Source organism: Haplochromis burtoni, unplaced genomic scaffold, assembly GCF_018398535.1.
Source record: "Haplochromis burtoni strain Fernald_Lab_line unplaced genomic scaffold, NCSU_Asbu1 Contig_91, whole genome shotgun sequence".
Lineage (NCBI taxonomy): Eukaryota > Metazoa > Chordata > Actinopteri > Cichliformes > Cichlidae > Haplochromis > Haplochromis burtoni.
This window is the reverse complement of record NW_024582452.1, coordinates 2,011,213-2,027,459: the sequence shown is the minus strand read 5'-3', so window position 1 is coordinate 2,027,459 and position 16,247 is coordinate 2,011,213. Positions and strand designations below refer to the sequence as shown.

Below are 16,247 nucleotides of genomic sequence, written 5' to 3'. Positions count from 1 at the left end.
CATGGTATAAAATAATTCATTTTTATCGTGATAGCAAATTAACGCCCTCCATTATTTTTAACCAATATTAAATGTATCTGCATTCAGGCAAAATGTGCAGACCATTTCTTTAAATGCAAAAGCTAAGACCGCAAAGACGCACGGCCACTGGAGCAGACGCTACTAATTCAAAATAAGTCTTTACAGCCAATTATTACGAAATCCACATTGCGGGATAAATATTGCTTATGGAAATGAAACTGACATTTCAGTTCCACCGGTCGAGCAAAAAAAAAAAAAGGGGGGGGGGGGTAAAAATCCCGTCGGATACTGCAGCCAATCAGAATTGTGCTGACGTTTACATCCCCGGAGCATCTTGGTAGTTGTAGTTTCTGGATCATTTTCAGCCCGTTAGCTGCAGTTTAGCCGCTACCGCGAAGGACTACAGAGCTCCGGATCCTGGGCAGAAGCGGCTTGCGTTGACGGTTGGTACTGTGCGGACTACTGGGGCACGAATATCACCCGTCTGCTTTTTTTTAAAGAGGGTTTAGCGTCTCCAAAAGTTGACATCTGCAAGTATGCAGTCGGAATCGGGAATAGTTCCCGACTTCGAGGTCGGAGAGGATTTTCAAGAGGAGCCTAAAACGTATTACGAATTGAAGAGTCAGCCCTTGAAAAACAGGTCAGTTCTTTTGCCGTGGACAGTTATTTCTCACGCTGGAGCGTTTTGGGGGTTAAGGTGATAATTAGGCTGCAGACTTTTTAAAGTGTTGTCCAAAGTCTATGAATGTGCGGGGCTTCCTCATTGATGTTACTGAAGCTGGTCCCGGGTTTCAGCCCTCGTTCCTTATGGTCATCCTGCTTGCATGAAGTTATGCAACACATGGGTGTTGTCTTGTCAACATCAACTTCAAATATTAGCTCACAGAGGAGCAGACAGGTCAGAGTTTAGCAAGGTGATGCTCAGCCTGTCTTGTGTTGATGGCTGATATTCAGGTGCTCCTAAAGCAGAATGGTGACTTATTGTTATTTATGAGATTTTTCTTTAAATCTCCCGAGAACGACCTATTTTTTAAGTATAACTGCATAACAACATGTGTGTAAAAAGTGCTATAAGTCTACTATGGCACTACACCTTGTGCATTAACAGCTTTGAAGTGTCAAAAGTGTGTAAGAAAGTATTAACTGTTAGATGAGCTGTGGTAACATAAATAAATAAATAAATCAAACCTGATGTTTCTTTCAGTGGAGGAGTGTTGCCTTCTTTATAAGTTCACAGTTAATATTAAATGCTCTAAAGTTGTTTCACCAATAAAATAAATCAGCAACCAAAGAGGCAGACAAAATTTAGTTTTCAGCAAGTTGTTGGCCTATTAAAAAGTTGTATAACTTAAGTGCATGTAGTACTGGACAAAGTGCTCCAAGTCCTGACAACAGTTTATTCTTGTAAGGACACAGAACAGAAACAAAAAACAGCTTGCAGCACTGACGTTTACTAATTTAGTTTCAGCTTTGACACACTGAAGCCTCAGAAACATTTAGCTGAGTCAGATCTATGTGTTGTTTCACCTTTCACCCTTTTTCTGGAAGTAATGCACAGCAAGTTTGATGTCTTATACATGTGTCTTATACACGTGTTTAATGCAATGAAATGACAGATTTCCTGTCTACTGTGTAGCATATCAAAACAATACTGAGAAACTTTAGAAAATGCCCTTTTTGCTGTCTTACAATTTTCACTCTTACTAAGAGTGAAAACTGATCCCAGAGCTGGGAAATATGAAGCAAAATCTATGAGATGACTGGAAGGTGGACTTATTTTTTTGTTTTAATATTTTAGGGGACCATGTTTTTGTTCTTATTCTAAACACCTCACTGACAGTGAACTGTAGTATTCTCAATACTCATTTGGTGTGATTGATTCAATTTAAATTAAGTAAGAAAACATGTAACAACCACAGATCCCTTGGCAGGTGTTACTATTAAATAAATAATAAACTTTTTTCTATGCAATTTATGATTGCATATCAACCTTTATGGATGATTTCAAATCACAATGAAATACTGTTGGGGTGTAATATAAGTCGTAAGTTATAACATTTCATGCCCCTCTGTGATGAGGATGGTGATGACGATTATGCATCTATTACCAGGATGGTGTCAGAGGTTTTGTATTTTGTGTCTGCTCCTCTCTGTTACGTAGTTTAGAGGTGGTGATACATGGCCTCATTGTCAGGGCGAGACATCCAGAGGACAGTACGCCACTGTGTTCGGACAGAACTCTTGCTGCAGACATTCGCTAGACTCCAGTTATTTTTTTTTTCCTTCCTCTCGTTCTTGATATTTTCTTGCAGATTTGCGGTTTCTCTCGTTTTCTCTAAATTCAATCAAAACACCAGTTAGAAGAACTGTTTGAGGAAGAACTGTCATCTTGGACAGTCTTAGCCTTTAACCTAGTTCTGCATTTTTTAAACTAATGTCTTCAATTTTTTCATTAGTGAAATGTCATTACACTGTTATACACCCTTGGCCTGAATCTGAGGCTGTGTTGTTTTCGTTGCTGGTGTAGCAGCAGCAGCAGCCATTCCAAGTATACGCAAAGTATCAGCACGGTTTCTGAATCATTGCTGTTTGTTTTTCTTTATGTCATTTTTCTCCTGAATGTGTGAAGTCGTCTGAACCGTGGCTTTGATTGAAGGTATCCCACTTCCCCTTTCTATCACATGAAGATGACCCAGCATAATAAATAGTCATGATGACTGTGCCATAAGACAGTTTTGTGCAAAATGGTTATAATTAGTTTGATTGATTACCGAGTTGTCTGATGTCTTCTAATAGCTGCTTAAGAAGTTTCTAAATTTGAAGTTTTGTGTGCGACAAAATGTCATCTTAGCTTTCATAGATCTATTTGTTTTTTGGCTGTCTGCGTATCAGTTTGACAGAGCACACAGACTGCTGCTGACGTCGTGCCAACCTTTTTGTGCCTAATATAGATGTGAGACAGGCGGCAAAACTAGTCTTCTATGCAGTGTAAATAAGCTATATAAATTTAGCAGGGAATGTGTTATATCAGAAACTGTGAGTCTAGGGATCTTTTTTTTTTTTTTTTTGCACCCTCAGTCAATACAGAGGCTGAAAGTTTTGCTTTCTAATGAACAGACTAGATTTTGAGCATAGCCTATATTAAATCCATATGGATGAATAAATATGCAAATGTCTTACACAGAAAGATCCCCGGCCAGTAAAGATTAGCAGACACTAGGCAGAAGAAACCAAACAAACACATGTGTTGCTTTAGTATCAGCCTCACAATGAAATTTTCTTGTTGCTCAATTAACATGTTTCCGTAACAATTTATGCCAGAATGATCACTTTTAACATTTAATGCCATACGTACATCTTTCAGCCACAACATTAAAACCCCTGCTTGTTATAAGCCACAAAAACAGCTGTGGCCCATTGGAGCAAAGACATTGGGGGTATTCTGTGGTATTCTGAACCTTTTTATTGGCAGACCCTTTGGTCATGTGGGTTGTGGGACTGGGTTTTCGCGGATGGAGCTTCGAACTTTTTGTCATTTGGGATCTTGGCGTGGAAGTATGTATCAAAGTTACACCTGCATGAATGCTGGATCCCAAGGTTTTCTGGCAAAACTGCAATTGCTAGCAAGATTGTCAGTGTTAATCATTTCATTAACTGTTGTTAGCGCATCTCTGTCTGTTTAAATGTAAAGACTTCCTCAAAAGCTTCTTCAAATCATACAAAGCTGAAAATAAAGAATTGAATGAATGTGAAAACTTTACAATGGGACTTGGTTTATGTTGCTCAGTAAATATCTGTTTTAATAGCTTGCAATGGGTCTTTGTGGGTCGGGTCTACACTTCGGGTTCTCTGTTTTGGATCTTGGCCTGGGGGGTAAAACATGAATGGAACTCAAAGTCTCCTGAAAAAACTTTCTTCTACACAGCTGAAAATAAAGAAGTATCAGATTTAAGTCAGCAAAAATTGAATCATAAATTCCCCCCCCAAAAAAAAAAAAAAAAAAAGACTGCAGTCAAAACTTTTAACGCTGCAAAACTCTGTTTACTTTTTTACTTTTGTTTTTGGTAAAGAAGAAATTATAATGAACCTTAGGGCACTTTATATAATAATGATAGCTGAGAAAAGAAAATAACCTCAGGCTTACTGTTAATGCACACTCCTTACAGGCATGTTTGGAAAGATGATGGGCCTTGAATGTGGATCGAGTTCTTTGGAAGTGACATTTTACTTTACCTAAAAATGACAAGGATGCAGAGAAATACAGAAGAAATATTGTAGTTTTCACAACTTATTAGTGTCTAACAAGCAAATGAAGATCTTGGTCATTTGTAGTAATATTTTGGTAAGAAAATAAACCTTTCAAATTAAAATAAGGAAGAGGGAAAGAGAATTTAGTAAAATGATGGGGACATCCACAAATCAATTTAAGTTCTTCTGCAATAGAACTGAAGTACAGAATAGGCATTTAAGGTCAAAGCAATGAGCCAGTGGTCGTGAGCTGAGTCAGAGTTTGAGGGTTATGAAACTATGTGTCCAGAGCAGCTTGTTCCCACGAGGTGTCCTAGACAGAGATGCCAAAAAGGTTCATCCATGATCTAAGAAAGACCGAGGGGCTTAAGTGACACAGACAGGTGTTGAGGCTGGAGTAAAATACAGTCAGAACAACTTGTCCTGTAATCATGGTTATCTTTCTGCATTCTCACCTCTTATGTGGCTTTTCAAGCACATCTGCTTAAGATTTCCTCATAAAGAATAAAATAAAAATAAAGAAAAATCATAAACTCTACATCTTTTATTTACTGATTGATTTGGGTTTGCAGTTTTAATATTCCTGACGTGTGATCTTTGTCTGCCTCTGTTGGTGCCCAGAAGGAACTGCAATAACAGAGGAGGCCTTTGAGTGTCGCTTTTATTGACACAAGTCATTATTCTTAACAGTTAAAAGAAATGTAGCCTTCAGGCATGATCACGTCTGAAGCCTGCAACTAGATGATTCATTATTGATTAGTGCAGAATTAATTCGTTGTTTACTCAATAAAATACACGAAGAACCAGAACCAGTGAATCTTTGGCACGTTCGCTTGAAAAAAGACGGAAATGACTCATTAACTATTTAAGCAGTAAGTTGTTATTACAAGGATATATAGAGGTTATAACAAGTAATTACTTGCATGCATTAGCTGTTGAAAAAAAACACACTTCACTGTTAAACAGCTAAAACAAATACCTTTACACGGTGACTTAATTATTAAATTTTAACTTGTGGTTAAGACACACATAATTGTGTCCGTTTATTTTTTTTTCAGAGTCATATTTTACAGCAACGAATCGTTACCATGGTTCATTTACGAAGAAAGAATGTGTTGATTGTCTGTCATCACCTTCAAGGAAAGCCGAGGATAAATCAGTCTCACAATGAAAAGCTGTTATGTTGTGCTTGCACATCATTGTTATATCAATGAACTTGAAAATCTTCTGCACTCATTCAACCTGCTGTAGGGAAACGTATCAAAGGCTCCTCCTTACTGTCCTTGGAAGCTCTACTTACTCATTGTTAAAGCACACAGGAAAGAGAGGGAGCTGCAGCTAGAGCAGGCCATCCTGCCGAACACAAGTGAGGGGAATTACTAAGAGCACAGAGCCTAATTACAGAAATAAGACCCAGCAAGTTCTAGTTATTCCATCCAGTCCTGGCTTCCTGGAAGCACATTGCAAAGTACCTGATTTTCTCTTTAGATGCTTTTACGACTGACACTGTTTTGTTGTGCTTTTGTACTTGAGAGTGAAATAATTATGTATAAATTTTATTTTAACAGTTCTTTATGGAATAGCCATTGTTTTGTAGACCAATGGGTTGTTTGATTTTTTTAAAAAGGCTATTATAGCAGCAGTCAGTGACAGTTGCTGCTTTACAGGTCAGGATATCTGTGAGTCACGACATTAAAACCATGTACCTAATAATGCGTAGGGCCCCACCATATCTCCAAAAAGGCATTGCTATATATAACTTTATAGGCTATACAACAAAATGCTGTTTTGTCTGTGTTTGATGGTGCTAAGGCATTTCCTGTGCTTATGCAGTGTTTATGCACAGTAAATACAAAGTTTCTACCCAGATGTTTACCGAGATATTTACAGGGTTGAACTATTTACCTAATTTAAATCATTTGTACAGTTGTTTTTCTGTTTGGTGTTTAGACAAATAAACAAAAAACAAAAAAATCACTTCTATTGCATTCCCTGTGTACAAACCCCACATAATTGACGGTCTAGACATGCATACAGATGCTTTCTATTATCTATGATTTGCCTGCTTGTGACTGACTTCATACTATCATGCCAGCTGCACCAAGCTGCGCATGTTTGATCAGCACAGGAGTCCAAGTAGATCAATACACTGTCATGTAGGGTCATAATCACTCATTTGTATTCCAGCAGAGAGGTTGTGTAGTCTGCTAGAAGGGCAGCAACTCCTGCAGTTTGGTAGAGAGAAAGAAAAAAGGAGACAGGATTGTTACTAGCACTCAGTTTGCCTGTGTTTTGGTTAGATTGCCTATTTTCACTGCTCTTATCCTGTGCTCACTGTATAGCTATATGCAGTGTGGTCTGCGTAAGTCACTGTCTGCCTCCTGAAAAACACACTGAACGGCCACCAGCTGGAGAAAAGTTGAGCTTTAATGAGTTTAATGTGGTTCTTTAGAATACACCTAATCTGGGGAGTGATGTTTAAACTAATGAAAATAAGCACATAGTGTGTCTTTTATTTTTCTTTCATGTCAGTTCATTTCTATTGTGTAGTGTGCCAGCCTCTTGCAGCAGCAGAACATATGTTGCATTCTACTATTTCTTTTTTTTGCAGTTGTCATTTGAAAGTGAGTATTTGTATCAGCCATGAAAGCTGTAAAAAAGTCATGCTAATATGTACACATATTTAGTTCAAATTAAGGTTAATGCCTCAGCAGATGAATGTGAAGTCAGCTTGGTAGTGTCAAACTTATTATTACGCACTGTGAAGGTCAAACATGAGAGGAAACAACAAGCAGCATATTTTACAAATAAAGGGAGACTTTAAGGTTTAAATAAACCATTTGAAATCCTTTCAGTTTCTCTAAAATGCAATGTCACTTGGCAAAAGCAAACACGTTTTTGAGTTATGATACTTTTGAGATACAAGATTTTCACAGGACAGCGACCCCTACTTGGTTGTAGTCCATCTACCCAACACGTGTCGGTACATGTCTCTAAGCGTAACACTATCTGCGTGGTTTTAAAGCGGCATATTGATGGACAGTGTGTTTCCAGTGGACGCCTGCACGCTCCTCTCTTCTGCTTTGCTGTTGCTCTGCACGGGGCTGGTCCTATGCCTGGGACTCTGCGTGGCGATTGGAGCTTCCAGGCCGGGCCCTGGAGCCTCCCCTCTCTGACACACTTTCAGCGCTGCACCACCAGCATGACTTTCACTGCTCTCCAAGGGCGGGTGGTGCACCTTCAGGGAAAAACAAACAAATATGGAGGCTGTAGGAGTGCAAGTGTACAGACCCTGTTCATTTGATTGTCTGTGAGTATGGCGCCTCAGCATCTGTGGTATTGCTGCAGTGCATTTGGGCTTTATTTTGGAATCTATATGTTTGTTCAACACTATGTACACATGAAGGGCACCATGCACTGAGCTATATGTGGGAAGTAGTCTTGGAAGATTTCTCCTTGTGTTTTTATGTGCTGAATAGTTTTTGTATGTCAGGATATACATTTATCAGTCTATTATAGTTAATTGCAGCTGGTCACTGGTCACTTATAGCGAGGGAGCGAGCACCTGAAAAGCTTAGAAATCTCATACTTAAGACATAAAGTTAATAACAGAAGAGGTATCATGTTTTGGCATGCTAGTTATTTGTTTTTTTTAATGAGACTGTAATGGTAGAGTTATTATTCAGTCACACAGAAGTCATTAGGTCTGCAGAATCGATCGCCTGTCAATTACCAGCAGTTTTACAGCTGCAGTGCATCTTTATTGTAGAGTATTTTCCTTTAACAGCTCAGTGTTTTGACTCTTCTCAGACTTTGTCGCTCCACAATGTTACTTGATTTCTGTCTTGATGCAGTATTGCAGCTGAATTTTCCTGGTTGTTTGTTGTCTTTAGTGTGTCACTGAATTCTGCTTCAAAGTCTCAGCTCTGACAGTTTGACTAATGGTGAAGTATGATGAAGGCACAGTAGTGAGCAGAATCAGAGGAATCATGAGTTGAGTGGGTGGGACTCTTCAAGACTGTACAACCATTGTTTTTTTCGTTTTTTTCCCTTGAGATACACACGAACATAAGAGGAGGTGTGCGCACACACGAATGAAATTTTAAAAGGACAAAAGAGCTTTTTATGTCTTTCATGGGTTTGTTTGGCAAAGAGCCATCAAACAGTCAAAAGAAAGAAACAGAGAGAAAGAGACAGAGACATTCAGCCTTGCCTTTCTGAGAGGTTTCTGGTCATTCATATACACAAACACAAGTCAATCAAATTATTAAGAACGTAATTTAAAAAAAGCCATGAGGTCATATGTTGTACAGTTTTGTAATAGGGCAGCTAAAGATGCTAAAGAAATAAATGTGTTTTTTGAGGGTTCTGAAAAGAGAAATTTTGCAATTTTCTCAAAGTTTATAAGAAAAAAATTGCACATTTATGAAAAAAAATAGCAAATTTACACAAACAAAACAGGTGCATTTACAAAAAAAAACTAAAAGAACATGAAAATTTACGAGAAAATAACTCTCCAAAGTCATACTTTTATTTTATTTTAACACTACCCCTAGATCATGTCATATCAAATTTTTAGCCTAAAATGCTACCTCCTACAATGCTTTGAATTACATAGTGTTGTGCACTTGTATCAGAATTTTAATTCGGTTACAATTATTTCTTCCAACAATTATGAATAAAGAATAACATGGTAATGCACTTTTGTCCTGCTGTAAAACTCTAAACTCCACCATAAATGTGCAACAAGTTTAATTCAGCTCAAGCCTGGACAGCAAGCTTTTCAGAATCACTGTGGTTTTCACATCATCTTTACAAATTATTTCTTAATCAATTGCAAAGCGGTTATAAGTTATAAGATTATAAGAGACGTATCAATTGTAATTTTCTTGAGCAATTCTGACTTTTTACTTCTGCCGATGTCAATTTTTTACTATTTTTATATGCTTTCTAAGAACCATACCGGTAACTTATAGCATATACAAGCAAAAACAGGATACAGGATCTTCTCTCCCATAAGCAACATCAAAATAAAGGAATATTATACTGATAGTCTGAGGACCATATACACTAGTACAAAAGGATGCACAAAGAGAAATCTTGTAGCATTGTAAGGCCTGTGAGCAGAATAGAGGCTTACTTGGTTTAGCTTCACTTATTTGACAGGTTTCTAAAAGCATTAGTACCTTCACCGAGTCACTCATCAGTTACTTTATTTTTAGTTATTTTTGTTTTTTTTAATTCAGTAAAGCTAAGTTAGCTTTCAAAATAGGTTTGCATGTTTAAATTTTTCTTAGTTAATAATAATTCCTTTTAGTTTACTTTTTATTAGTTTCAGTATTCATTTTACTGCATTATTTTAATAAGTGGGCTATTTGCCAGGGGCAAGACTTAGGAAGTTTGTAATGGCTATTACTATGCAAACATTTGACTTAAGAGTTATGTATACATTGTATTCTCAATAAGCACGCACCAATGCCTCCTCAGGCTGGTTGTGTTGACAAATGTGAGCAAATTTACAAAGACTAAAACAAAAAACATTTCCTGTAACTAATCATGTAATTTTGGTTTTCTTTCCAACTTTCCACTTATATGTAGGTTCATAAAGTTCTTTTCACACCAGTTTTTGCTTTGAGTTTAGTTGAAGTTAACTATAACCTTGACATTTATGCACAACACAAATTCAAATAATGCCATACAAACTGTGGACCCACCCAAAAACTTTGCTCAGTAGCACTCCTGGTGGTCAGAAATTGAGCAAGCTACTCTGTGCATCTAGAAGTACGTAGTAAAAAGCAAGCACTTAAGTAAGTGGTAGTTTAAACTGTATGCTACTGTGTTGCCCTTTTTATATTCTTTCCACACATTACAGCTTCTTTGTTAAATTCATTGTGTTTTTAAAACCTCCATGAATGTAGCTGTCAGATACATGAAAATCCAAATTAAGCAGAAAGTTCCTCAAGTTTTTAGGAGTACTGATTTCTAGTAGGTGATAAAGGTACTGTACTATCCAGTACATTTCTGTACTTAAACTATTCAGTGTATATTATGTTTTTTTATTTAAGCGTTCATTTAAAAAAAAAAACCTGTTCATTTTAACAAAAGCTGATTTCTCCAACCAAAAGCATTCAACATGTAACAAACGTGACTAATTATTATTATTATCATTATTATTATTATTAATCAGCTCTAGTTTATCCAAAGAATGTAACAATAAATCCATCTGTAGTTCCAAATCAATTCAAATGTCACATTTGAACTGTAAAACCAAAAGAAAGGGAACAGAAACGAATTTGTTCTTGCAACAAACCGTTGATCATTTAATCACTGAAGTAGATTAAAGGAAAAAAAGAAGAATCAAAGCCTCTGGCTCTGGCAGAGGAAATCAAGAGTTTTAGATCTAGTGACTTTTGTTATGAAATTTGTGGGATGAAAGGAAACACAATCGCCCAAAGTCACACAGCAGAAGGAATTATTCTTTTGAACACTAAACCTGATTCCATATATTGGGTGAAGCACAAAGGAACAAAGGAAGAAACGTAGCTGTTGAATTTAGACACCCAAACCACTGAAGTGCTTCCAGAGAAAAGCCAGAGTTCAGCCTGTGTTTTGCTTTTATAATATATTTTATTATATATATATTTGTTATACAGTATTGTTTTGTCTAATATCTGGTGCAGGGTTCAGTGGGTGTGGTTGTAGACAATGAGATTATATCCACTGCTGAGGGGAGATTTATGGTATGTTGAGGGCTCAACACCCACTGAATACGCTGCAAGCTGAGGCTGTTTGACTCCGCTGGCTAATTAGTGCGATTACTGCACAGCTGGATTGGCCAGACATTTTACTGAGTTTTATCAAAAGGATCACTCACTCGATGGAGGCTTTGTCCCGACAACTTCTGCTTCAGCAGAGACTCTCTATTTTAGGACTTCAGGACTCTGTCTGGGGAGTAGCCATCTAAATTTAAAAGAGTGGGAAAACTGAAACAACCTTTACAGACAAAATGTTCCTCTTTTTGTTTTGTCTACAAATGCAAAATGCTTGTGCCTTCCAAAGCCATTAAAATCACAACATTGTTTTCCTTTTTGAAAGGACATCTTAATTGATAATAGATATTGATAGTAAGTGATTTCATGGAGGTTCAAGTATTTGTTTTCTAAGAGCAAATAAGCAGGGCTGCTTAATTATTTATCTTTGTAAAATAAAAAATAGCAACAAAAAGTGCTCATTGCAAATTCCCATAGCTTTGCTTGTTCTGTTTGACAAGCTTTTGACGATGGCTGATCATCAAAGGTTAAAATAACAGGTTATCAACATAGATCAACCAGTCATTTAATATTAATTTTTGCAGAACAAAAGCTAATAGTTCCCTTTTGACTTCTTCCCCTGAAGTCATCCTCTCTGCTAGTTTTCTTCATGCTAACATTGGCTTTTTATTACATCCATCGTCCCTCAATTTTCTTCTTTTTTTCTGGTTTTCTTGACCCCTTTCTACCCTTTCTAGCACTCTTTCTTTTCACCTCATCTTTCTAATCGACCCTCTGCCTTCTCTCTTATCTTCTCCAATCATCCCTTTCTCCCCTCTGCAGCAGTCCGTCAGACCAACACAGTTCATCCAAGCCCCCGCTGAGCTCCTCGGCCATGACATCGCGCATCCTGCTGCGGCAACAGCTGATGCGGGAACAGCTTCAGGAGCAGGAGCGGCGGGAGCAGCAGCGACAACAGGCCTCCCAGTACACACAAACTACACAGGCCCAAACGCCTGCCATCAATGTCAGTGTCCCGGTCAGTTTACCACCTGCTGCACAGGTCCCAATGGAGGTGCTAAAGGTAAGAAAGCATGGTTCAAGTTTCTGATGGTAGGGAGCAACAAAGAATGGGGTGATGTGTATTATTAGAAGGCTGTTACAGTATCTGTGTAAAGTTTCCACTTGTGGAATTAAACTTTGTATGTGTCATTGGTGCAGCCTGAATGGTCCAGATGTATTTATAGATTTTAGTGACTCGTGCATGAATAGTCGGGCAATCATGGTTTACTATGACTGTGTGTAAAAAAAATAAAAAAAAAACAGGAGTGAGTGAAGTGTGTTAAAATGCGTATATGGGGATTATCTTTCCTGAGAGAATTCCTCTTTAATGCATGCTGTGCTTCCAGCCATTTGGATTTAGCCATCTTTAATCCTATTTGCTCAGCTACATTCACATCTTTTCATAGCTTTGATTCCTTGGCAGTCTGAGGGACAGGAGACTGTTAAGATTTTCTGTACGAGTAGAGACCGTAGTGTTCGAGAGCGCATTTTAACAACGCATTTCGGTAAGTCTTTCTGTTTGTCCACAGCATGTGCTTTCAGAGGTTGCAATCTTGATGAAACATCTTTAGAAATTCATTCGACTTGTCGTGTTCTGAGGATTTTGGTATAATTGCTGGTTTTTTTGTAGTGTTTTTGTTCCGGCATTTTACCTTGAATTCAGTGGCTTTCCCTATAAAAAAACACTGTGTGGTAGTGATTTGGAAAGTGTTTTTGTGCAAATTATGAGAATTTTGTCTTCCTTACATATCAACTTAGTGCGTTTTTTTCAACTTTTCTGTTTGTGATTTCTGAAAAAAATATCAATATCGAGGTGTTAAGATATTGTGTAGTTAGTGTAATTACTCACGAGGACACTTGCCTTTTTGTGCATTTTTAGATTTTGCATTTCTTTAACATGGATTGTCAATAAGCAGCTGGTTTTGTCTCTGACTTCCTCTTTTAGAAAATTGTGCAATAACAGGAACAAGTCTTCCACGTGAAAAATATATGTGACACATAAGAGGATCTCGTACAAATACTTATGTTTAATAATGCCTGTAGTTAAAGGTCTAAAAATCTGTCTATGTCAGACATTTGTGCTTGTTAGGTAAAAGTTTAATCAGTTTATCGGTACTATGTCAACAGTTTAGTTGTGGTTTTATCTTGCGATTTCAACTGTTAACCCATACTGTTAGCTGACAGTTGTATGAAGCTATTCACGCTGTTTATCCATTATGTTTGGCAAACAATTTCAGCTGTGTGTATGCTAAAAGCTTTTAGTCATAATTTTACCTAGACATTTACTACATTTTAATTGCACTGTTTAATCTCAGAGTAGTAACGATGCCGATAAACTGTGATTTACTGAATAATCTTTGTTGAGTTAAATCCACCCACAACACTCTCTGAGATTTCATGGTTGCTTGCCCAGCCACACTTTCATCACCCTTGGATGTGTGTGGCATGGGCCAACAGTAAAGGACAAAAACAGTATAGCCATTGAAAACATTACCCTTCTCACGCTGTATAAACATTACTTACTCTCTATAATCTGCAGCTCTTTGAAAGACTTAGGACGCCCCCTCCCCGAACCCTAACCTTGTGTACAATACATCAAGTTAGAGTCATTTTTCTGCTTTGGCGAGAGCTTACAGAAATTCTTCATTGACTGAAGTCCTCAAATGAAAAGGCCATTCCAGCTTGGTGCTGTTGAGCTGGGTTAACCTGCTCTCCTGTCTGTTGGTAGATTAGCAGAGTCCACATAAAGCTCAGGGGTACCAGGCAGAGCTGCTGGACCTCAAAAAGTGCAAACATTAAGCTCAGATGAGTTTATCTAAAGACTGATTGGACCCTTAATTAACCAAGTGACCTCTGACCTTTTTAGGAATAAGAAGGGGATCAGTTTGGGGATCAAGAAAAAGGCGAGCACAGCCTTACCACACACCGAACGCTAATTCAGTGAAGAATGCTTGTAATTAGCCCCCAGCCCTTTCATTCCATGGAATATTTTAGAGAAAAAAACACTGCTTTGAAATTTACGTAGGATAGGTTTCTGAAAGGGTTAAAAAAATGATTTCTGATTTTTTTTTTTTTTCCTTTTTCAAAGGATTTATGGCGCCACAAAAAAGAACAAAGTACCCTGTACAATTTTTGTGGATTATATGACGGCTCGTGACCGATATACAAAAGAAAATACACAGAAGTACCACACAGATGTTTCAGTTTGGTTTGGATTTCAGAACTGATTCAGCACACAATGACATGTAAAAAAAACCTTCAGTGTTCATTTCATGAAATTACAGGATAGCTTTAATAACATTTCTCTCTGCAGTAACCAACACTGATTAATCACTTTAATCACGTTAGTTATTAGTACCTTTTTGCTCAATATGATTGTAGATGATGAGCAAATTCACGTGATCATAATCTCTGTTTTTGTTTGGTTGGAGTTTTTTTTTTGTTTTGTTTTTAGCAGTTCCTGCTCATTTTAACCCAAGTTTTATACAAACAACACACGATTTTTATTCGGTGGTAATTTGGGCTTTTGCATGACAGCATTACAAAAGTACAGAGGAAAACCCATAAATTGCTGCTCACATTAGCATCACAGTTGCTGTCTGCAAATTCTGCAGAGCACATTAGCAGCTTAACTGTGAGACAAAGTGGCCTATTCTTCTAGTCTGCATAGAAAATGGGGGCAGTCTTGTTAATATATCCTGGTTGGCCCATCATGGAATGCCTGTAGCATGCAAGTCAAAAAAATACAAATCACTGTTTGTCATTCTGCACTAACCCTACGTCCTCTCTTAGTACAGCTGGATGCTTTGTGCTCATTTCTGCAGTGTTTCTGACTCTTTGGGGGTTATGTTGCTTATGCCCTTGGGCCTGTTGGTGGCTAAAAACGAGATGATAAACAACAAGCTTTCTTGTTTTCCATGGATACAGATGCCAAGAGTTAGTAGTTGATGCCACATTTCTAAACTGTATTTTGGAAAGACTGTTAAGTGAAGTTTGAATGCTGGCTGCTGGCACTAAGATCTCTCTATAATTCATTATTCTGCGTGCTGGGCCTTTACAGAAACTGAAAACCTAATGATTAATTGTAGATGTGTGCAATAGTACGTGATGAATCTGTTCTAAATCAATCATGAACATCACCACGATAAACTTCTTGCACGTAGTTTATATGCAGCAGCAGTCCTGTAGATGTTTGTCACTCTATGTATGTTCTGTGTTTCCACAAAGTGTGCCAGCTTTGTAAGCACACCATTAAATGATCCTTTTTCCAGCTTATAAACTAATGATTTGTCACGCCTAAAATTATTTCCATGTAACAACAGGAGCCGTATGTCTTGACAAGGTCGAGATGTTCCAGGCTGGGATCTGTGAGCCTTCAGGGGCTCCATTGAATTCACCCAAAACAGTGAGATCATCTAATTATGTGGGATAATTTAGGAAATCCCTGAGGACAAAACAAGCTAGAAGAAGCCCCTGTGCTCATTTCAATGTAAAGACAGAACAAACAGATTTCAACCTGCTAAACATGTCTTTGTCACAGATTGCCTAAACCTACTAGTTACATGTACTAGAATGAGATTCATTCGAAATTATCTTATTTTTATGTTTGCATTGTTGTTTGCGTCATTCATTCATTTGCTACATTTTAGTGAAAAACGAAAGTCACCATTTTTTAAAGGGTTAAATTCCAGCTTCATATCTTAAAAAAGGCTCGTTTTTACAAGCAGTAGTCCAAATACACAAAATCTTCGGTTTACTATCACATGGATAAAGAAAAGCAGCAAGTCCTTACATTCTTAGCTCCACCGCACTTGAATCTAGAAACTACTTTCACCTTAAAATTCACTCAAATGACAAATTAAGTTATCAGAATAGGTTCGTTTATTAGTTTGTTTATTTTGTTTTTTAGCATTTTCATTGATCGGCCAATCATTTTAGTTAACCCTAACCCTGCAGTGTGTAAATGTAGCACAAATGAATCAAGACTTTTACTCACTCAAAGCCAAGTGTTACATGTGCTGTATTAATGGGTGTATGCAGTTGTGCTTGTAGTTTTAATTAGGGCACCTTTATACTTTGTCTTGTGCACATAATGCCCTGAATGCCCTCTTTGTTTCTATATTAGAATTCTGTGTGTGTGTGTGTGTGTGTGTGTGTGTGTGTGTG

The 16,247-nt window shown here is 37.6% G+C and overlaps 1 protein-coding gene across 8 annotated transcripts in view; it reads left to right on the top strand.

The window, feature by feature from the left end:
• LOC102291118 (melanocyte inducing transcription factor) overlaps positions 1–16,247 on the top strand; it is a 29,094-nt gene that overhangs the window by 470 nt on the left and 12,377 nt on the right. For 2 of the 8 annotated variants that reach the window (XM_014334847.2, XM_014334846.2), the window contains exons 1-2: positions 390–661; positions 11,862–12,102. In XM_014334847.2, coding sequence (XP_014190333.1) covers positions 558–661; positions 11,862–12,102 — 345 coding nt within the window. In that variant the 5' untranslated portion in view covers positions 390–557. Of the gene's footprint in view, positions 1–386; positions 7,580–11,861; positions 12,587–16,247 lie in introns of those variants that run through there. The other 6 variants (XM_014334848.2, XM_014334850.2, XM_014334849.2 and 3 more) reach the window with 6 other exon arrangements.